Source organism: Phodopus roborovskii, unplaced genomic scaffold (genome assembly GCF_943737965.1).
Source record: "Phodopus roborovskii unplaced genomic scaffold, PHOROB, whole genome shotgun sequence".
Taxonomy (NCBI): domain Eukaryota; kingdom Metazoa; phylum Chordata; class Mammalia; order Rodentia; family Cricetidae; genus Phodopus; species Phodopus roborovskii.
Genome location: NW_026126517.1, coordinates 36,307,360 through 36,331,300, shown reverse-complemented (window position 1 = coordinate 36,331,300; position 23,941 = coordinate 36,307,360). Strand labels below are relative to the sequence as shown.

The following is a 23,941-nucleotide window of genomic DNA, read 5'->3' as shown; positions in this document are numbered from 1 at the left end:
ACTCAGCTTGTTTGCATGGGAAGTGCTTTATTGAAAGCTACCTACACAGCATCTCCACCTCACTATACTTTAATAAGGTAATATAACTTAAGTCTGACAGTGCATAATTTTGAATTTTGTTTGAACTCAGAGATCTGCCTGCCTCAGCCTCCCAAGTACTGGGATTAAAGGTGTGGGCCACCACCACCCAGTTTAGCACACAACTTTCTAAAAACATTGTTACAATTTTTTGATATTCTCTACAATGTTGATCACTAGAGTAAAAGACAAATGAGGTCTAAATTAGTTCCCTAATTTCCATTGGCTAGTTCATAAAGCTTAGATCTAAATTACTTAAATCATAATTTCCCTTCCCTCTCCCTTTACTGTATGTTTCTGATCTCTCCTTGTACAATGTACATCTGAGTAGGCATGCACAGAATGATTCAATTCTATACTCTGAGAGGCTTAAAACAAAAGGGAGGCATTAAAATTAAGGACAAACGAATGAAAAAGACCATCCAGGAGGTGGTGGTGTACGCCTTTAGTCCCAGCACTCAGGAGGCAGAGGCAGGCGGATGTCTGTGAGTTCAAAGCCAGCCTGGTCTACAAGAGCTAGATCCAAGACAGCTTCCAAAGCCACAGAGAAACAGTATCATGAAAAAACAAAACAAAAAGAATAAAAAAGACCAAAAGGAAAGAATTATGTACTTTACAAAAAAAAATTCCCAAATATCGGGTTATTTCCAAGGCTTCAACTAGCCAGGCAGCATAAGGAGAAAAGTAGGCAAATACCTATTACCCTTTCAAACCCTACTATTATTAAACAACTCATATTCACACTCCAATATTTGGAAACAAGAAACTAGTACTGGGTACCAAAGGGAGAAAGAAAGAAAAGGAGGGAAGGAGAGAGGAAGAAGGTCGGGAGAGAGAGAAGAAGGAATAATCTTTATGTGTCAATAAGGAACAGTCTCTAGAAACAGACCAAATGCAAATTTTTAAATCAAGTACAAAACAGCATATATAGTATGCTAATTTGAGTGTATAAAAAAGAATTTGAAAGAAAAAAATACTACAGAAATGAGATTCCCAAGTTTTTCCTTTGTACTGTGCAACTATTTTACATAATGAAACGATAGAATTAAATCAATAAAGAGAAATTAATCCTAAAATAAAAACTAGACATTAATATATATCAACTGGCACCAATCACACCAAGAAAATAAAGCGTACTATGTATTCCAAACAATATATCCTTATTTTAATATACTCCACTGCCAAAAGGAAAAAGAACTTCAACTTTGTGAAGTACTTTTTAAAGATCTATTGAATTATTATGTATACAGTGTTCTGCCTGTAGGTACACCTTCATGCCAGAAGAGGGCACCAGATCTCATTATGGTGGTTTTGAGTCACCAAGTGGTTTCTGGGAATTGAACTCAGGACCTCTGGAAGAGCAGCCAGTGCTCTTATCCTCTGAGTCATCTCTTCAGCCCCAAGTACTTTATTTTGAAACTACAAAGAATCAACAATTATTAAAAAGCACTAAAGAACAGAGTACTAATGTTATGAAAATATAACTCTCTCAAGTCTACTTAATTATAGGAATAAAAAAGGTAGTTTTAAAGAACAAAGTTATAGCAAATACTACCTTAAACCCTGTCAAACTTGGATCACCTAATATCTTATGTCTCCATTCAAGCTTGTCATCTGCAAAGTTCATGCTTGAGAACCTCTCAATGGAGTTGTCAAAAGAAAAAGGATTTTTGGTTGGACTGAAGTCATAGCTATCCTCATCAAGGTGGCCCACATCTGGATGACACATACATATGATACATGATATATACCAACTCCTAGGAAAGATTTTTGCCCAAAAATTGATCAAGTCTTAAAAACATAGCCTCCAATTCAAAAATAGAGAACAGACAAGAACAAGTTAAACAATGGCCAAAGAAATGATTAGATAACTCTAGAAAACAAGCCATTATTCAAAATAATCTGCTCTTCCAAGGCAATTTCCGTATCTTGGGGAGGACATTTCAGTATCTTGTTCTCAAATAAAGAGATAAATGAAATGTAAAAGAAAAATTTGAATTCTAATTGTTCAAATATTAAAATTTTTACTGGAAGGTCAGCAAGATGGCTCAGTGAGTAAAGGTACTTGCCACTGAGCTGGTAACTTGAGTTCAATCCCCAGAACCCACAGTAGAAGAGAATCAACCCCTGTAGATGTCATCTGATCTCCACATGCACGGCATGGAGCACAAACACAATCAGTGAATTAACTTTTGAAGAATTATTACTGTACTAAGGTTTTAGTAATGGTAAGCACACATATGCACACACAAATAAGCCTTTTTAATATTTTCCAAAATATTTTGATAAAGAACAATCCAGTAAATCACAGCACTATGGAAGGCAAATAGTTCTAATTTTGAATATAGACTGCAGATATGTTTTTTTATTTTCCCCTTTCCATTTTAACTTTTCAATATGAGTAATTTTTATAATTAAATAAAAGTAGTAGGGGCAGAAGAACTAAAAGAAAATAGTTGTAAACATTATTCAGGAAAAAGTATGATTGAAAAATCACTTATGAAGATATCTACAGCCTCCTGAAGAACTTTCTCCCTTACATTAAAAAATGGGGGAGGGGGAAGATTACTCAGGCCACTATCAGAAGATCGATAAGAGTAAGCAGATTTCAAACAAATACTTAACACATTACAAACAGCAATAGTACTAAAATCTGTTAATGATTTAAGGAATGTCTGTCATTGCCAAACAGAACACATCCTATAAATGATACCTCACCCAAAATACACTCTAATATCCATTAATCCTATATACTGAGGTAACAAGAAAAGCCCTCCCTTCCTATACCCCTACCCCATTTTAGAAGGAATCTTAATTCATATTCCTAGCTGGCCTGAACTCACTGTGTAGACCAGGCTGACCTCAAACTTGCAGCAATCCTTCTGCCAAGTTCTAGGATTAGAGATGTGTAACACCATGCCCAGCAACACACTTCCTTCAAATATTTTGAACATTAAAATACAATAGTTGAAAGATAGATTTTAAACTATCCTAATATTTACTTCTATTAACAACAAAAAACAGTAACAAAAAAGGCCACTGTGATTAGCCACTTATCCTAACAAGAAAGATATATTGAAGAAAGTTTTTACATTGAAGAAATCTCAACTCTAGCCAGGCTTTGTGACATTCACCTGTAATCCCAACTGCTATGGTCCAGATCCCACCTCTAGCCTGCAGAGGCCCAGATCTTTAATTCCAGCACTCAGGAAGCAGGGACCAGTGAATCTCTTGAGAGTTCAAGGCCAGCCCCCCAGCAGTGGAGATACACGCCTTTAATCCCAGAGACAGAGGCACCTCTGAATTCCAGGACAGTCAGGTGGCTATATAAAGAAATCCTGTGGCCCCCTCCAGAAAAAGTTCCTACTTTTTCTACTTAATTAGACAACATGGATATAAGATTAACAGAAAAGCCTAAGGGGAAAATAAGTTTAAATGAATACCTACATATCCAAAGAACTATATATGCCTTATGGTGGTAGCACATGCCTTTAGTTCCAGCACTAAGGACGCAGAGGCAGGCAGATCTCTGAGTTCAAGGCCAGCCTGGTCTACAGAGCTAGTTCTAGGACAGCTAGGGCTATTACACAGAGAAACCCTGTCTCAGAAAAAAAAAAGAAAGAAAAGTAACAATTATTGCTGGTAATGAAAAAGAAGCAATTTTTTCCAAATTTAGCTGTCTAAGACATAGGACAACCAGTTCTTTCCTCACTCTGAGGAAAATTATACTTCAGTTGCCTCCTGGATGACCCCACTACCAGAATACAAAACAACATAATTCACAATTCTGAAAGTACTTTGCATGTTTACCATACCTATTCTAAGCATGTTCACCATCCAAATTAATAAGTCACTTTCACCAAATATACTTCAATTTATCTAATCTTGTATAACCAACAAATTCTTCCAAATACAAACCTTCTTTACTATAATTTTAGTATAATGTGATTTTGGTTTGTCTATTGCACAAAATAGAGCAACTGTAATTTTTTTGTTTTTTTTTTTTATTAATTTGTCTATTACATAGAGTGTTCTGCCTGCATATACACCTACAGACCAGAAGAGAACACTGAACTTCATTATAGAAGGTTGTGAGCTACCATATGGCTGCTGGGAACTGAACTAAGGAAAAACAGCCATTGCTCTTAATCTCTGAGCCATTTCTCCAGCCCACAATTGTGTTTTTATAAGTTATTTATGTTCTCTCTACAAAATCAAATTCCAACCTACCATGCTTATTTAAAGATATACTCAAAAGCTGGGTGTGGTGGAAAACACCTATAATTCTAGCACTTGGCAGGCAGAGGCAGGAGGATCTATGAGTCCAAGGCCAGCCTGGTCTACAAGTCCAGTTTCATGAAAGCTAGGACTACACAAAAAACCTAGTCTCAGGAAAAAAAAAAATGAGCAAAACAAAGAAACCAATATGTTAAGAGTTATCCCATTTAAAATAAGATCCCTGGGGCTGGAGAGATGGCTCAGTGTTTAAGAGCACTAGCTCTTCTTCCAGAGGTCCTGGGTCAATTCTCAGCACCCACATGGCAGCTCACAGCTATCTGTAACTCTACTACAGGGGATCTGATACCTTTATGCACATAAAATAAAGTTATATAAATTATTTTTTAAAAAGATTCATTCCTTAAAAAAATAATAAAAAAAAAATCCTCTAAGACCTGGATTAGAATTAGAAGAAGGCATAAGGTAGCTTGGAGAATTCTAGCAATATCTCATTTTGAAGTATCGAATACTGGCTACGTAAATAAAAGCTCACTGAGCTTTTATTATCTATGTGCTTTTTTTGTAAACAGATGATAGCCAATTTACAACAATTGAACTTTCTCATGGTACAAAAGCAGTATTGCGTCACTAACCTATGGCATTACCAGGCTTAGTTGTATTAAATATATTTTTAATTTACACTGGTTTTATCAGAATGTTATACTTTTATGGGAAGCGTACAGTATTTAAATACAGACCTATAATTCTAACACTAGAAAGACAAAAATAGGAGGATTGTTGTGATTTTGAGGCCAGCTTACACTCACAGTAAAACCCTGTCTCAAAATAAATAAAAACAAGAAAATAGGCTGGTAAAATGGGCTCCTTTGCTGCCAAGCCTGATGACCTGAGTTCTAACTCCCAAGAATACACCTGGTAGAAGAAAAAGGACTCCTTCAAGTTGTCCTCTAATCTACACAAAGCCCATACACAATAAACAATCTCCGATCTAAATGCCTGTGTTACTATATAGTACTTATACTATACCCTTTACCAAAGAAAGTAAAACCTAGAAAGGAAAACAGACAAATAATTAGGTGACTTCCATAAAGGGATGTCACAGACATACAAACTTTAATCCAGGAGTTAAAGGAAAGCTTCCTGGAAAAAATAAACCTGAATAAAATCCTGGAGGTCAGATAGGAACTTGCCAAGCAAGGAAAGGGTTGAAAGGAAACAGAGCATGCAGACAAGGAAACTAAATTCAGTAATAACACATTAAAGAATTTAAGGGAGACAGCAAGAAGAAAAGCTCAAACCGCTGAGATAGGAGAACAGGTCCATGTTCAAGACTAGCTTGGGGTACAATGTAGGACTGTCTCAAAAACACACAATCCCAGCACTCAAGAGGCAGAAGCAGGCAGATACCTATGGCTTCAAGGCCACCCTGGTATACATAGTAAATTACAGATCAGCCAGGGCTACACAGGAAGACCCTGTCTCAAACAAACAAAGCTAGAGAAGACATGATGTATGACACAACATGCTACAGTTTAACTTTGCCCTGAAAGTAACAACAAAGCACTGAAGATCTTTCAAGTGGAAAGGACAATTAAATGTGTGTTTTTATCATGTCAATGATGTTGCCTTCCAAGCTTTAATCCCATTTTGTATAACCTAGCCTACATACCACTCCATACTTTTAACCATGATTCTGTGCCACACATATATATGCACATATTACACAACCTATATGGATAGCCAAGGATGGTCACTCAATGCTAGCTAGCAGCCACTGGGCCAAAGAAACTGTTTTGTGAGCATTCAAATCAGAAAGTCCTAGAATACAAAGCAGTTAGCTCAAGGTCTAAAGTTTAAAAGACAGCAGCCGTTGGGCAGTGGTGGCACAGACCTTAATCCCAGTACTTGGGAGGCAGAGTCAGGTGGATCTCTGTGAGTTCAAGGCCAGCCTGGGTACAGATAGAGATCCAGGACAGCCAGGGCTACACACAGAGAAATTCTGTCTCAATAAATAAATAAATGTAAAGTAAAAGACAACAGCTAGGAAGCAAGGTGTTGGCATGGTAGTTACAAAAGGCAGAAATGAGGAATAAATGGAAGCTATTAAGACAGAAGAGGCAAAGATGGAGAAAGAGATTAAGCAAAAATAATAAAGCAGCAACTAAGCTAAAGTAAAATCTATGCTTTGGGTGTGGCTCAGTGGTAGAGTGATTCCTTAGCATGTCCAAGGACCTGAGTCCTATTCACAGCACTACCAAAAATTAAAGAGAAATCTAGCTTCTGCTTCCAACTTATGTTTCTTTTCTTCTAGAAGTCAACGTGTTTCATTTTTCCTAGGCTCCTTCTACATGTACGTATTTGCTTTCCAAAAGCATTCCACAACTACTGAAGGTAACCTGAGTCTCTTCCTTGCAACTTAAAGAGCCTAAGAGTATTTTAGAACACTTATTTTTTGCAGCAGTGCAGAGAATGTACAAGATACTATGGTCAAACAAACAGCATAAAACAGAAAACAAGAAGACCACTTGGAAAGCATAACACAAGCCTAAAAGTCATGTGAGTTGATTTAAAAGAAAGAGAATATAAATGAAAAGGAACAAGAAAGATGTGAAACATTATGATAAAGAAGCCTAGGCTGGTCATACATAATGACAACCTGGATATTGGTAGTATGACTGGGTAGAATAAAAGATGAGTTTTATGGGTTTCTGAAAACCCATAAGAAATCAAGATAAACTGAGTAGCAGTTTCTGTCTGCTCTGTTCCTGGTTTTTGTGGGGAGACAGGCAGAGAAGAATCTGTTTTACTTCTGGATTAGAGTACTATGAAATGTGATACCATGTGGAGGTCTATTACCAAGTGATTTACAAAGGTGTAAAGCAAAAACAAGAGTTCTAGACAGACTTTGTAGATGTAGGAATCAATACATTAAACTGATGTGCTTTTGTTGGTTGAAGAGTATGTTTTGTTGTTGTTTTGAGGTTTGTTCTTTTTTGAGACAGAATCTTTCTACTTAGCCTGGCTGGCCTTTCAATTACTGGCATCCTGCTTCAGCCTCCCAAGCAATGGAACTATAGGTCTATAAACCATGCTTGACTCAAGTTGATGTATTTTTAAAATGTCTGAAAAGTCTAACTGTTTACTTCAAGTGGTCCTGTACCACTCTGAAAATTATTAAAGACTGAGGGGATGAAGAGATGGCTGAATGTTTAAGAGCACTTATTACTCTTCCAAAGGATGCAGGCTCAAATCCCAGCACCCACATTAGGCAGCTTACAATTGCCTACAAGGCAGCTTCACGGGAGGTGATACCTTCTTCTGGACCCCACTGACACTGGCAGACACATACATATACAATTAAAATTAAAATAAGTAATAAAAATAAGGACTGAATAAATATCTACAAAAATCCCAAGTGATGAGAAAAGATGGGCTTACATTACTAATTTCTACTTTAGTTACATTTCTTGTAAAACATGTAGCTTAACTGAGCATAATGGTCCACACTAGCCATACCAGCTACCTAATTAGGTAGCTGAGGCAAGAAAGATTAACTGAGCCCAGGAGTTCAAGACACATCAACAGCCATATACAATGCAGCAAGATCACCATCAAATCAAAAACAAACAAACAAACAAAGGCTAGGCACTGGTGGCCTTTAATCCCAGCTGTTACATGGAGAAACCCTGTCTTGGAAAAGGGGGTGGGGGAGAGGGGTAGGGGTATGATGATGAGTGGATATGAATTTATGAATTTATACCATTTCCTCATAACTGCATACCACTAAATTAAATGAAGAAAACTGTTTAGAAGTTATACCTTAGCCCTGTGTGGTAGCACCTCTAATCTGAAGGTTTAGTATGCTCAAGAGTTTGAGACCAGCCTAGGCTATAAAGAGAATTCTAGGCCAACAAGGCTAAATGGGAAAACACAATCTCACAAAAAATAACTGGACTGAAGACAATTGATAAAACTGTCTGCCAAGCATACACAAAGTCATTGGTTCAGTCTCCAGCACTGCATTAAAGAGACATGGTAGCACATTCATGCAATCCTAGCATTCCAGAGGTAGAGTTAAAGGAGGTCAAAGCCAGCCTGGGCTACATGAGTTTTGAGGTCAGTCTGAGGGACATGAGACCCTATTACAAAAAGTAGTAATAGTGGAGCTGGAGAGGTTGTTCAGAGGTTAAGAGCTCATCTTGTTCTTATAGAGGACCCTAGTAAGGTTCCCAGCACCTATGTTCAGCTGCTCTAACATGCTCTCTGGCTCTGGCTCTACACACTCACATGCACATAAGTGCACACAGACATAGTCTAAGAAATAAAAATAATAATAGTAATAGTAAAAAATAACACATTAGGTTGTGATTTTCACTACAACTTTTGAAAAGAACTTAATCTGAGTATTTATGTACTTAATAGTGTTCTAGCTGGGCAGTGGTGGTTTATACCTTTAATCCCAGTACTTGGAGGGCAGAGACCAACCAGGTCTACTGGTCTACAAAGCCACACAGAAAACTCTGTCTCAAAAAAAAAAAAAAAAAAGTTAAGTACAGGGCTGGAGAGATGGCTCAGCAGTTAAGAGCACTGGTTGCTCTTCAAGAGTTCCTGAGTTTAATTCCCAGCACCCATATGGTGGCTCACAACCATCTATAGTAGGATCAGATGCCCTCTTCTATAATAAAAGCATACATAAAGAGCAGTCATGCATAAAATAAATACATTTTTTTAAAAAAAAATGTTAGTAGATATGAGTTTGTAAATGCTGGAAATATCACCCCTTACCAGTTACAGCAGCTGAAAAATAGGAAATGAGTGGCTAGAAACTAGAGAAACTACATTATTCTTCTGAACTTTAGACTTTTTTGTTTTGTTTTGTTTTGTTTTTCAAGACAGGGTTTCTCTGTAGGTTTGGAACCTGTCCTGGAACTCTCTTTGAAAACCAGGCTGGCCTCAAAATCACAGGGATCCGCCTGCCTCTGCCTCCCAAGTGCTGGAACTAAAGGCATGCACCACCACCACCTGGCCAACTTTTGACTTTTATTCAGACTGTGTCTGATTAGTACCTATAGTGTCAATTGATTTTTTTTTTCTCTCTATACTACATGAAGGCACACACACGATGAAAAAAATAAAACTAAGTACTAACTACAAAGATCTTATTATCCCTCACCCTTGCATCAACATTAAAATTATATACTTAACACTAAACATTACATTTCCTTCTTGACATTTCAGGAATATAACTTCAACAAACATTTTATTCAATGTTCTACTACCACTGAGAAGGCTGTTAGTAACGACTTCAACACTGAGTGACATTTATATTTGCTCCTTGGAGAAGACAGCAGCACCGGTTGGTAAAAATAAAATTACTAAAACGACATTAGTCTTCAGGAATTATGAACAGCTATAAATTCTGTTTTCCTAACAAGTTCAAAAACAGTACATCAAAAATTCCTCTAGTTAAAACCTATATATCTGAATAATCTACAATGAGGGGAGATAGATGGAGATTTGCTTATGTTCATTGGTGTAATGCAACTTAATCCTTACAGAAGCACCTACCGCATAATATTTAGACTAGTTCTATCATTCTACTAAAGAGACAAGATGAGGAGCAAGCTGCTCGACCTTGTAACGGCACTCATACCCTCCTCTGGGCTTCCACACTCTTTCCCTTTCAGCGCCAGCCTAAAGGCTTCAAACACGAGTCTCAGTGTAACCCCTTAAAATCCAACGGAGTGAATGCACTGGCCTAAGTAAATAACCTCTTCAAGTTTTCCTGGAAAAGTCTTTCAACCAAGGAAAGGGACCCGATTGAGTAAAAAACGGGGAACAAGGTTTGTTTAGGGAGAGGTCTTCTAGAGAAGGTACACCACCAGGGCATCAGAGAGATCCAGAACTATGATGGTGACTTGAAGGGCTGAGCAGAAAGGTAAGAGCATCATGACACTGGAGCTATCTGAAAGCTTGTAACGGGTAGGGGGAAACGCTAGCCAACCCGGCTGGAAAGCTACGGGCGGATCCCTAGGAAGGCTGGGGCAGCAATGACCGGTAGGAGAACCAATCATCGTTGCAATGGGTTAGGAAGCAATAGTGGCCGTGACTCCGGGACTGGTATCCGTTCAGACGTAACGGAGTCTAGAGGCTACAGAGTCCTAAGAGAGTCTAGCAGGAGGGGGGGGGGGGGTCAGTGAGAAGAAACGCCGCGGCCGCAGGTAGACAGAACGGTGTCTGCTCAATGAAAGGTATGAGGAGGTAGAGTAGAATCTAGAGGGGCATTCGGGCCGCATTCGGGCGTTCGCGAGGTTTTAGAGGCAGAGCCGCTCGCGGGGCGTCTCCGCCGGGGCGGGGCGGGGCAGCCACAGCGGGAGCCAAAGAGCCGAGCGGGAGACGTGGGCCGGGCCAGGCCGGGCAGCAGGGCCGCTGGGCGCTGGGGCGGGTCTTACCTCGGGCTGTGCCGCGGTGGCCACCACAGCCCCTTCCTCTTCTGTGGTAGCCGCTTCCCACCCTCGGTTTCCAGGGTCAGGCCGGAGAAAAACAGCAGAGGCCGAGGCCGCCGGGGGTCGGACGGTTCCACGAGGGTGGGCCCAGCCGCCTCAGGGTCCGAGTGAGCGGCGTCCGCGCATCCCCCGCCCTGTCACAGAGACTCCGCCCGGCCTGGGCAGGCGCATCCCCCGCCGCACCCCGCCTAGAAAGCACGCGTTGGAACGGCCGCCTCAACCGCGTTCTCCGCTTATGCCCATGGGAAGGGTATCTCCGCCGCAGTCCCACCCCGTCCTGCCAGGACTTTCCGTCAGCCACCGCCAACTGCCTCCGCGTTCCCAGTCCGTTTGGGCCTGCGCGCCCGCGCCCCCAGCCCTGCTCACGCGGCCCCGCCCCGCGCGACTCTCCAGCAGCAGACGAGCCGGCGCGCGCGCACTTACCTCCCACGCCCCCTGCTGCCAAGCCCCGCACGGCCCCGCCCGGCCCCGCCTCCGCACGTGACGCCACTGGAGCGTGGGGCATGCGCTTGCGTGGACACGCCCCGTTTCCTCCACCCCCGGGTGGCCCCGCCTCCCTTTTCCTTCCTCACTTTACGGCCGTACAGTGAACTCTTCTTTACAGTCTCTGCTTGTAGGTAGAAATGTCGTAAGGTTGGAGAGGCAAACTCTGAGTTTGCGACCTTAGGTCTCACTTTCCGTCCAGTACAGAGGTTCCTGAAGGCTGGTTGGGTTGGTGAGGCCTGAGAAATAGGTAAGAAGCCTCCTCCCTACTTGGGTTTGTCTGAATTTGTGGAAACAGTGGATCGCTTTGCGGTCCACGCACACTCTAGCGCATCGGAGCCCCTGCCCCATTCTGCGGCTCGATTCCCGGCGCCGCCCCTTTCCACACATGCACACCCCTCCCCCACTTGTCCCCGCCCCCGAGTCCAAGTATTTCTTTCCATTCATTCCACAGACTCTTCACTGAGTTGCTTCCATACTGTAAGTCCCAGAATACCAAAAGGAAGTGAAATAACCTCAGTTTTTCGAAGCGCTGTGATGTAGGAAGCAAAGAATCCGCAATGGTAACACAGTAAAATAACACGGGATGAAATGAACACGAACTGTGGGATTGGGGGAAGGAGTCCCAAATGACTTTCAGGCCTGTCGAGAATTTGTATTAGAGCCCGTAACTGGTCAGGAAAAAAAATGGGAGAAGCATCATGGACGTGAGAATGGCTAGTACAAAAAAAGCCGTGTGACAGCTACCTAGAAGAGTTAAAAAAAAAAAAAAAAAAAAGCAGGCGGATTGCCATCTACCTAATATAAACGGAGCAGGTAGACTTCTGATTAAAGCAACCAGACTGTGTGGACAGCCTGAAGTAAATAAATAGCAAAATCTTCATCACAAGGGGAAACAAACAAAAAACCTCACTAGAACGCGTGAGGGAAATGATGAACTAGATTTAGGTGCAAAGGCTGTCTTTAAAGATCACAGGTTAGCCAGGTGGTGGTGGTACACGCCTTTAATCCCAGCACTCGGGAGGCAGAGGCAGGCAGATCTCTGTGAATTCGAGGCCAGCCTGATGTACGAAGCTTATTTCCAGAACAGGCTCCAAATCCACAGAGAAACCTTGTCTCCAACCCATCCACCCCACCCCCCCAAAAAAAAGATGACTGGCTACCTGAGTTGGCTGGCCTGTACTCCAGCTCCTGGGAGAATAAAGCGTTTGGATCGCCAAATAGGAAGCCAATCTAAGACAATTAAAAAAAAAAAAAGACACATGTGGTAGAACATACCTTTAATTCCCTATACTTGGGAGCAGAGGAACCCAGCCTGGGGGAATTCAGGCTAGCAGAGATACATAGTGAAACCCTGTCTCAAAAAATAGAGTAATTTAGCTCAGTTAGTAGAACAAGAGCTAGGCTCTGGGTCAGTCCTTAATTGAGGGTGGGGAAGGTGAAGGTTTGACATGGAACCTGAAAGTAAATGATTGGAAGGTGAGGAAGGGTAGAGAATAACAGTAGAACCTGAGCCTACCCATTAGAATCATCTGGGATGCTTTTTTTTTTTTTTTTTTTTTTTTTTTTAAAGTAAAGCTAATGCCATTTGCTCCCTCCTCCTATTAAACTATAAAACAGGTGACAAATGAAGGATAAAGTAGTGATGAGAGCTGGGAATGTACAAGAAGTTGAGTGAATTGATTTCTCAACCTTAGAGTTGGAATCCTTTGATAACAGGTTGAAGATGAGAAGCTTGAGCAGAATTAAATAACTGCTCTGGGAACTGAGAGAAGGGAAACCACTATTGCCTTTCTAGTCCACACTGTTCTGTGTGCATGGGAGGGGAAGGTATAGGCAGGAGGTTTGCACCTACTGCTTTGTGCATGCTAAACTGTGCTGTACACTGAACTGTATCCCCAGCCCTCTTTCTGCTTTTTGCTTTTGCTTTTTGTAACAGGGACAAGCATGCTTTGAATTTGTCCTGTAGCCTAGGCCTAAACTTTCAGATCCTCCCTGCATCAGCCACCAGTTCTGTTTCCCATCCCCAAACCTAATCAGATCTATCTCAGTTACTGCCCCTTTCTCTTTTTTTATAAGTTATGCCCAGTCTTTTGTTGTTGTTTTGTTGTGTTTCAAACAAACAACCCAGATATGACACACACCCTTTTTGGTTTTTTCGAGACAGGGTTTCTCTGTAGTGTGGAGCCTGTCTCTGCTTCCTGAATGCTGGGATTAAAGGCATGCACCACCACCACCCGATTTGTTTTGTTTTTTGAAACAGCATTTCTTTGTGCAGCCTTGGCTGTCCTAGAACTAATTCTATAGACCAGGCCAGCCTCAAACTCACAGAGATCCTTCTGCCTTCACCTCCCAAGTACTGTAATTAAAGGCATGTGCCACCACTGCCCGGTGCTGTGTGCAGTTTTAGAGCTAAAGAATCCACTCCCCCAGACATTCATGTATACTCACTCTGCCTTGACAATTCTAAGTGTCTTGCTCATTTACTAACATTTAAGTTAACAACAAGGTATAAAGATGTTTAAAACACAGCCCTCTTAGAATCACAGAGGATTGGGGTAAACAGACTTTTAAATAAAGAATTATAAACTTGGAAGTTAGAAAAGAGCTCTATGAGGTAAAGCCCAAGAAAGCATGGCTGCTGTATATTAACTAGGGTTAATCAAAAAAAACCTGTCTATCTGCCTCCAGATAAGAGTGTTGTCTGATATGGCTACAGCGTAGTATGAAGACTAAGGGTGGGGAAAAGATGAAAATGATAAAATGTGTGAACATATTATGAAGAGCCTTGAATTCCATGTTACAGGACTTAAGTTATCTACGTTAAGCAATTTATAAATATAAATGACAAGAGCTATTAACCTCTTACAATCTAGATTCCTTTGGCAGTTTGATCTGTCAACCTGATCTCAGAAAATTTATTTAAATGTATACAATAAAATACATAGAACTAGGAAGCCAATGCTGACTATTTAAACACCTTGAAATATGCAGTGTAGTTACAGATGTACTTTATGCATTAAGTAGCAGGTAGCAACAGGCCTAATTATATAATGTCTAAGGAGTAATGAGTATAAATTATATTGAGATACCTGCAACAACTTTAAAACAGTGTAAAAATATCAGATTTTTAGTGACAAAGACAGACTGCTAATAATACAATGATTGCCTACAATTATTGAAGAAAATGCTAACTTTGAGCCAGAATTAATTGAAAATAGAGAGACTTTTATCCCCAGTCCAAGGTGTTAGAACTCTTATGTTTTAACCACATCCTACTGGGGATCTATGTATCCCCAGTTTCAGAATACCAAAGTATAATAGTTTTAAGCAAGACTATTACACATCAGATCCATGTTTGGGAAAAATGATAGGTTAGGATGAGGATAGGGAAGTGGTTACTTTTCTGTTCCTTCTTTACTCCTGGGGCAACAGCTAATCTGATAATAACACACTGTTCCCAATAGCCAGAACCTTCATTGACATTAAGTTTGTGGGTGCATATATATGCACTTGCAATTCTGCAAAATTATTCTAGAAGGTAAATTGGAGCTATTGTTGTAAAATATGTATGTTAAGCTGTAACGTCTGCTTCATCTGGAGGATAATGAGATGTTAAAATATGTAAGAATGTGGTACAGAAGAAAAAATAGAATATGGTTACAGTTTTATTTGGAAAAAATTAATGAAGAATAATGCCTAGGTTAATTGTCCAAAAGAGAAGATACAGTTGTAAGTGATAGTAAAGGCTTTTTATCTCAGCACTTAAGAGGCAAAGGCACCCACAGATAAACACTAAGCTGAACTCCTGGAATCCAGTTGCAGAGAGGGAGGAGTGATAAGAAAAGGGGTCAAGACCAAGCTACAGAAACCCACAGAGACAGCTGACCTGAACAAAGGGGAGCTCATGGACCCCCAGACTGATAGCTGGGAAACTAGCATTGGACTGACTCAGACCCCCTGAACATGGGTCTCAGTTAGAAGGCCTGGGCAGTCTAAGGGACTTCTGACAGTGGAACCAGGATGTATCCCTGGTGCACAAAAGGACTTTGGGAGCACATTCCCCATGGAGGGATACTCCCTTAGCCTAGAGGCAGGAGGGAGGGCCTAGACCCTACTCCAAATGACTTGACAGATTTTTGATGATTCCCTCCTGGAAGGCATCACCCTCCCTGCGGAGTGGGGCATGGGAGGGAGGGAGATGTAAAAATAAGAAAAAAGAGAGGGACAGGTAAGCAGATCTCTGTGAGTTCAAGGTCATCCTGATCTACAAAGCAAGTTCAGGACAGCCAGGGATACATATCAAGATCCTGTTTGGAGATAGTAGGGTAAAAATGAAATGACTAGTTAATAAACTACTTTTGAAAAGTTGCATTGACTCTTGAGGTTCAATAGGGTTTTGAATGTCTATACTCCCAGCTTCTGAGAGGGTAAAGCTGGAGGATCCCAGAGAGCTTGAGGCTGGCCTAGACTACATAGTAAGACTCTGTCTCAAAAGAAACAGGAAGACAAAAGAAAAAGAGAGACAGGAAGATGAACAGAAGGAAAGAAATGAAACTAGATTGGAAGAAAGTATATCCCCAGTTTAGAGATAAACTCATACTTTGTATGGTCAAAAGGTAAGCTTAGCCTTTAGTATTGTTAGATATTAATAACAGCTTCCTGCTCAGATTGCATCTGCCCATGCTATGTTAGTCATTGATAGCTATTTCTAGTTATGAAACAGCAAATGGAAAGCCTAAGTGTTAGAATAAATTCCTAAGGATCATATGGTCTTTATCCCAGGTCCAAGGTGGCTCAGCAGGTGAAGGCACTTGCCTTCAAGCCTAACTACCTGAGTTTAATCCCCAAGTCACACTTGGTGGAATGAGGAAACCAAGTCCCAAAGGTTGTCCTCATCTGACTTCCACATGCATGCCATGACATGCATAACCCTGTACACACACTAAATAATAAATGTAATTTTAAATGTTTTCAAAGAAGTTAGGATCGAAGGCTAAGTAAGCATAGTGGTTCAGACCTTTAATCCCAGCATTTGGGAGGCAGAGGCAGGTAGATCTCTGTGAGTTCAGTGCCAGCCTGGTCTATATACAGACTTCCAAAACAGCCAGGACTACATAGTAAGACCTTGTCTCAAAAAGAAAAATTTTTTAAAAGAGTTGGAGTGAAAGAAACACAGAATTAACTAAAGATTTTTTTAAGCATAAGGAAATATATGACGGTGGAGTTAATTGAGCATCATCACACCAAGATATTTTTCTGCTTTAAAAGTTGAATCCATTGTAAAATGATACCATAAGATAAATGCCATGTTAGTTTCTAAATTAATTTTAAAATTAAAAACATTTCCAACTAGGTGGTGATGGCATATGCCTTTAATCCCAGCACTCTGGAGGCAGAGGGAGGCAGATCTCTGTGAGTTCAAGGCCAGTCTGGTCTACACAGAGAAACCCTGTCTCAAAACAGAAAACAATTTTTCTTTTAAATTTCTTTGTGACCGTTTTGTGTTCCTAGGAAATTTTCAAAATAGATTTCTCTATTTCACTGAAGTAAAATATCCACTTATTAAACTTCTCCAGTTTATGAAACATTAAAAAAATATGTAAATGACACCAGGTGGTGGTAGCACAGGCCTTTAATTCCAGCACTCAGGAGGCAGAGGCAGGTGAATCTCAGTGAGTTCGAAGCCAGTCTTGTCTACAGAGTGAATTCCAGGACAGAGAGGGGAAACCCTGTCTTGAAAAACAAGAAGGAGAAGAAGGAGAACAAGAAGAAGAAATAATAATTTCTGACTGGGAGAATGAAAACAACAACAACAAAATCTTGAGCTTTCTGTCAGAAAATATGTCTGCTTATGCTACTATGACAAGTAAATTTGGTTATGGATGATTCTTTTCTAGGAAAGTTCAAATTAGATGGTGGACCTAATCTGCCATCTTTTTGGTTTGTTTTGTGTGGGTTTGTTTTAGTTTGTTTGGTTGTTGTGTTTTGTTTTTGTTTTTGTTTTGAGATAGAGTCTCTCTGTGTAGCCTTGGCTGTCCTGAACTCACTGCTTCAGGCTGGCTTCAAACTCAGAGATCTACCTGCCTCTGTCTCCTGAGTGCTGGCATTAAAGGTGTGAGCCACCACACCTAGCTAGACCTACTCTTCTAATACTTGTAAACTTGTAAACATAAACTTATTTTCAAATCTTATTTTTGAACTATCTATCCAGTCTCTGTAAAAATTTTGATGGCATATTAGATATCTAGGAATACCTTCTGTTGTAATTTTTTACTGATATTTCATTTTACAGTGACAAATATCCTATGATAAAAGTTGACTATTAATAGCCTCACTTTACAAAAGAGGAAATTATGACTTAATAAAAGTAATTTCTATATGGTTATATAGCTAATAAGTAACAGAACCAAATGTGTTTAGGTTGAACGTTTAGAGTTCTTTCTTGGACAGGGTTGTTTGGCCTAAGCCTAGTTTAGTTCTAGTTTCATTAGAACTCAGGGAGTTAAACTATCATAGTCACACTATATAAAATCAAATCAGTCTTTGGTCTACACACTTGATATATATATATATATATATATATATATATATATATATATATATATATATATGTCTGTGTCTCTGTTTCTGTCTGCCTGTGTGTGTGTTCAAGGGTGCAAAGAAAAGTGAGCATCAGATCCCTTGGAGTTGAAGGCATTTGTGAGCAGCTCTGTGTATGCACTCGGTTCTGCACTCCAGTTCTCTGATAGAACAGTAACTGCTTTTAACTACTGAACCATCTTTACAACCACCATACTAGGTATTTCAAAGCACATACAAAACACAAAACTTTCCCCCCAGTTTTTGGTGTTGGGGATCACATTTGAGACTGTGTACATATTAGGCAAACATTCTGCCCCTGAGCAATCCCCAGACCACAAAAAAACTAAGTAAAATGTGAGCTTTACTAGCTATGGTAACTCATGTTTATAATACCATCACTCAGAAGGCTAAGGCAAGAGGATCAACCTAAGTTTAGGACCATCATAGACTCTTAAGCGTGACTCAATGAAGTGGGACTAGACGGAGTGTAAACACAGGTTAGAAGATGATTAGATGTTAAGTGGTAACAGACTGAACAGCATGTAGTCTTGTAGTCTCTTCCTTCAGTGTGAGGCAAACTGTTTATTCAAGTACTTTTCTTGCAAACTTCTATCCCTAGTTGGCTATTAACTTGGGGGTCATGGAAAACTAACAGCTACACAGCTCAGATATTCACCAAATTGTATATCCTGACATTCACCCCTATGCTGTAGTTATTGATGTTAGAAACCAGTGGTTCTCAGCCTTCCTAATGCTACAACCCTTTAATACAGTCCTCATTTTGTAATGACCCCCCAACCATGAAATTATTTCATTGCTACCTCATAACTATAATTTTGCTACTGTTATAAATTATAATGTTAATATATGATATACACAATATCTGATATGTGACTGCCAAAGTGGTTGCAACACACAGGCTGATATAAAGGGAGACAGACATGTGTCCAGAAGCCTGACTTGACACTCTTTTGGTTTTTTTTTTTTTTTTTAAGATTTTGTGTGTGTGCACGCATGTGCGCGCGCTCTGTCTTCATGCACATCAGAAGAGGCATCAGATCTCATTACAGATGGTTATGAGCCACCATGTGGGTGCTGGGAATTATATGCAGGACCACTGAATGAGCAGCCAGTGTTCTTAACAGCTCAGCCATCTCTCAAGCCCAGATTCTTATATCAAATCCAAGTACTTAGCACTTGAAAAACTGACTACACTGTCATTTGTTGTCAGGCTTAATTTTTTTTTTTTTTTTTTTTTTTTTTGGTTGGTTGGTTTTGTTTTTTGAGACAGGGTTTCTCTCTGTAGCCTGGCTGTTCTGGAAGTTACTTATATAAACCAAGCTGGCCTCAAACTCACAGAGATCTGCCTGACTCTGCTTCCCAAGTGCTGGGATTAAAGGCTCAGACTTAATATTCAAAAAATCACTTTTTTAAACAATCTTATGTGAGCATAAAGATGACATGGAACATAAAAATTATGGTGTATCGTGTTTTCTTTTATGAAAATCTCTTGGAGGAAAAACTATCAAAATCCTGAAGTGGTAGCTTATGCTAATAATCCCAACTCACTCTGTGGCTAAAGCAGAATTGTTGTGAGTTGGAAGCCAGCCTGGGCTATATAGCAAGTTTCAGGTCATATTGGGTTCCAGTAGTATGCCCTGACTCAAAACACAAAACAACAATAATAACAAACTATTAGATGTTAACACAAAGAATGCTGTTACCTCTCCTGAGTAAGCATTTTCTTTTTACCTTATGGATTGTGAATATTTAACTTAACTCTCTGGTTATCTGCCAAAAAGTTTAGAGCTAAGTTTGTGGCTCATGCATAACCAATGTACTCTATGCCTCGTTAACTTCACTCCTGACTCGTTTGTCTGAACTCTAGTTATTCCTTTCTTTTCTTCCTTCTTCTGGTTCTCATGCTTTTTTGTTGGGTGTAGAATCCAGGGTCTTGCACATGGCAGGCAAATGTACTGCCACCAAGCTGCTGCTCTCCTGGCAATGTTATTCTTTCTTAATAAAAACTTAATTCATACTTGGAAGGCCAATGAAAAAGGATTGCCAGACATTTCAGGCCAGCCTACTTAGGAAAGGCTACTTAGGAAGAGAACGTTGTCTCACAGTATTTTTTGAATCTCTTAATTCATGGCATTCTGTGTATACAAAAATACATGTAGTTTTTCCTAAGCAGCCTTATTCTGATTTTTAAGTTGTTCAGATTATTACATGGTGTGTATATAAAACTGCCTGGTATACATAGTCACCTCATTTTACTTTAACATTTTTTTTTCTTGAAAGGTATTTTTTTGTGTGTGCAGTTTTTTATGGGTTGGGTTGGGTTGGGTTTGGTTTGGTTTATTGAGACAAGGTTTTTCTGTATAGTACTGATTGTCCTGGAACTAACTCTGTATACCAGGCTAGCCTCAAATTCAAGAGATCTGCTTGCCTGTGCATCCTTAGTGCTGTGACTAAAGATGTGCACCACCATGCCCAACTTTCTGTACAGTTTTCTGTGGTATGATTACATGAAATTGGTTATATTAAATTTGTATGACTTTAGTAGTGTAACCAAATGATAAAAAAATACTTGATCTAATGATTAGAATTGGTTAAATCGTTGTCATCATTCTGTGTTCTTATGTTTTGTTTTGTTCTTTCTGTTGCCTGTGATCCTTTTCCTGATCTGTGGTTTTAGAAGCTCTACTGAGGTCAGGCTAGTGCACAGCAGTTAATCATTACCTCAGTTGAATCTGTAGGCTCAAGTAAGCCATCTTGTATACCTGCAGATTTGCCTGTTAGCACAGCCTTGATTGTTCACAAGCATATTAATACCATGAGACACCTTGTCTGTGTTTCCCCCCAAGTTAACCAACTTGTTATTTAAACAAGTAAATGTGAATGGGTATTTTGTTTCCAGCCTTCATTTACTATAATTGGCTTATAGTGCTAGCCAGATTTTCTGATTGTATCTATAATATCATCTAGTTGATAGTGTGAATATTATGTAAGATAGGGTTTCTCTGTATGGCTTTGCAGCCTGTCCTGGAACTTGCTCTGTAGACCCAGGCTGGCCTCAAACTCACAGAGATCAGCCTGCCTCTGTCTCCTGAGAGCTGGAACTAAAGCCGTGTGCCACCAACACCTGACATATACAACTTTTTTTAACTCTTTACATTTTGGGCTTGGGCTTATTAGATGCACACCTTTAATCCTAGCACTCAGGAGGCATAGGCAGATGGATTTATTTGAGTTCAAAGCAAACTTGGTCTACATAGTGAGTTCCGGGCTAACCAAGTCTATATAGTAAGAACTTGTTTCAAATAAAGAAACGCTTTAATTATCTTCAAGGAAACTTATTGCCAACTTTGCAGAGTTATGAAATGCTTTTTTCTTTCTCTCTCTCTCTCTCTCTCTTTTTTTTTTTTTTTTTTTTTTTTTTTTTTTTTGTTTGTTTTTTGTTGCTGTTGTTCTTGTTGTTTTTGTTTTTGTTTGAGACAGTTTCTCTGTATAACAGCCCCAACTGTCCTGAAACTAGTGCTTTAGACCAAGCTGGCCTCTGCTTAGTAGATCCACCTGCCTCTGCCTCCTGAGTGATGGGATTAAAGGCAATACTAGCAAATCAGTGCTAAAACTAAGGCTCAAGCCAGGAATCCTGATGCCTATGCCAGCATGTATCAAAATGTCAAAAGAACTTCTGATAAGCATTGTATTACTCTGTCTTTATCCCACATATTGAAGTTGGAAGATGGGAAATAAGCAAAAACATCACTCATGCATAAAGCTGGGAAGATTTAGGAATGGATTTCATTTGCATTACTTTATCTGCATGATTTTCTGTTCTTGAAATTCCCATACCTTTTAATTGCACCTATTACTGCTGTCACTTTCTATTATGGAAGGAGGAAGGAATATTTTCTTATCACTTTAAAATTAATGTTGTAGGGCTGGAGAGATGGCTCAGCTGTTAAAGGCTAGGCTCACAACCAAAAATATAAAATTAATGTTGTAACAGAAACTATTTCTTTTGATAATTAGTAACTTTTTCCTTCAGGCTCTTTGAATTCATCTTTAAAAATAATTTGTTGTTATCATGCATTATATTAAGATGGAGTCTCAGGCAGCTCAAGCAGACCTCAGACTCACTGTGTAGCTAAGATTGACCATGAACTCCTGATCCTCCTGCTTCTCCCTCCCAGATGTAGGGGTCACAAGCATGCACCATCACACCCAACTACATATTCATTAGAGTGAGAATGTGTTTACTGCTGTGGTTTTGGTAAAATGTCAGCTATAATTTTAACCATTCTCTAGATTTAAATATAAAACTAAAATTCTGTACTGTCTCTGAGAGTATAATCCTAATTGTTCATATCCAGTACATAAGCTAAAGTTTCTTTAGTAGTTTTTAATTAATTAATTAATTAATTAAGTTAGTTAGTTAGTTAGTTAGTTAGTTAGTTAGTTAGGTTTTTTAAAGACAGGGTTCTTCCACATATCCCTGGCTGTTCTGGAACTTAATGTAGACCAGGCTGGCATCAAACTCAGAGATCCGCCTGTCTGTGCCTCTCAAGTGCTGTGATTAAAGGCATGCCACCACCATCCAGCTTTAGTGTTTTGTGATGTCAGCATTGTTGGAAATTATTGATAAAGACTTTATAATTATATATCATCTTTACAATAATCCTATAAGAGTAGCTACTGTCTTATAACCTAGTATCATATTCAAAAGTAAATATTGTCTTGTGACTCTCCTTCAGCTTCTGGGATTTCTGAGAAGTCCTGCACAATACAAGATGGATCCTGTAGTCTTGAGTTATATGGACAGTCTACTGCGACAGTCAGATGTCTCACTATTGGACCCTCCAAGCTGGCTCAATGACCATATTATTGGGTTTGCCTTTGAATACTTTGCCAATAGTCAGTTTCATGATTGCTCGGACCATGTCTGCTTCATCAGCCCCGAAGTCACCCAGTTCATTAAGTGTACCAGCAGCCCTGCGGAGATTGCCATGTTCCTTGAACCCCTGGATCTTGCCCACAAGAGAGTTGTATTTTTAGCCATCAATGATAATTCTAACCAGGCAGCTGGGGGTACCCACTGGAGTTTGTTGGTTTATCTCCAGGATGAAAATAGCTTCTTTCATTATGATTCCCATAGCAGAAGCAACTCAGTCCATGCAAAGCAGGTAGCAGAGAAACTGAAGGCTTTCTTAGGGAGCAAAGGAGACAAACTGGTCTTTGTGGAAGAGAAAGCCCCAGCTCAACAAAACAGCTACGACTGTGGGATGTACGTGATATGTAACACTGAGGCCTTGTGTCAGAATTTCTTTAGACAACAACCAGAATCCCTTCTGCAGCTACTCACCCCAACATACATCACAAAGAAGAGGGGAGAATGGAAAGATCTAATTGCCAGACTTGCTAAAAAAAAGAAGTAGCTACTGCAGAATGCTTATGAAATCTGTAGTCCCCTCTCTGCCCTTCCCTATGGTGACAGCCTCAGTGCCTAAGGGAAAAGCACTAGTAGATGAAAGTTTACTAGTCCTACTTCTTTGTTTTCTTGAAAAACAAATGTCATCCTCTGCGTTATCTGAATTGGACGTTTCACTTTAACCCTGAGGAGAGAACAGTACATTCTGTGAAAATGTCTTGAACTTAAGTACCAAAAACTTTGAGAAAGACAAACCTCATTATACAGTTTCAAGTAAGGTTCTTTTTTTTTTTCTTGTTGCTATAAAAATTAACTTCCTTTTGATCTCCACTCCCCATTGACTTATTCTAAAGGAAAAGCAGTGTTCTAAAGCAAACCTGTGACATGGAATGTAAAGACATGCATGAAGAAAACAGCAGAACAAAAATCTTATTGCACAGCCATAGTGAGAAATGTCTGGCTGGGAGTGGTTCATGACCTAACTCCACTTAGGGCCTCCATATTATAAAAATAAGGCATTCTCTGATGCCAAGACTTTCCTGTCTGCAATTATTTAATAAAGATGAATTTATCCCATCTTCATCTGATTCCTGGAATGCTTTAAGAAAGGGGAACT

The 23,941-nt window shown here is 39.8% G+C and overlaps 2 protein-coding genes across 10 annotated transcripts in view; one reads left to right on the top strand and one right to left on the bottom strand.

The window, feature by feature from the left end:
- Positions 1–23,941, bottom strand: part of Myo9a (myosin IXA) — a 207,475-nt gene that overhangs the window by 171,501 nt on the left and 12,033 nt on the right. For 4 of the 8 annotated variants that reach the window (XM_051197649.1, XM_051197655.1, XM_051197653.1 and 1 more), the window contains exon 1: positions 10,770–11,210. The exons of 1 other annotated variant lie outside the window; for it this stretch is intronic. The gene's annotated coding sequence lies outside the window, so the exon portion shown is untranslated. Of the gene's footprint in view, positions 1–10,769; positions 11,211–11,246; positions 11,268–23,941 lie in introns of those variants that run through there. 3 more of the 8 variants (XM_051197657.1, XM_051197658.1, XM_051197652.1) reach the window with 2 other exon arrangements.
- Positions 10,513–23,905, top strand: Senp8 (SUMO peptidase family member, NEDD8 specific). Of its 2 annotated transcripts, none has more exons than XM_051197672.1 (2): positions 10,513–10,568; positions 22,652–23,905. In XM_051197672.1, exon 2 carries the CDS (start codon positions 22,688–22,690, stop codon positions 23,330–23,332), a length of 645 nt encoding a protein of 214 aa, XP_051053629.1. In that variant the 5' UTR covers positions 10,513–10,568; positions 22,652–22,687; the 3' UTR covers positions 23,333–23,905. The 2 variants fall into 2 exon arrangements, with proteins under 2 accessions (XP_051053629.1, XP_051053628.1); XM_051197671.1 differs by lacking the exon at positions 10,513–10,568 and adding an exon at positions 11,428–11,556.

What these genes read in the sequence shown, in the direction of transcription:
- Senp8 (XM_051197672.1), top strand. Translation starts at nt 22,688, where the DNA reads ATGGATCCTGTAGTCTTGAGTTATATGGACAGTCTACTGCGACAGTCA.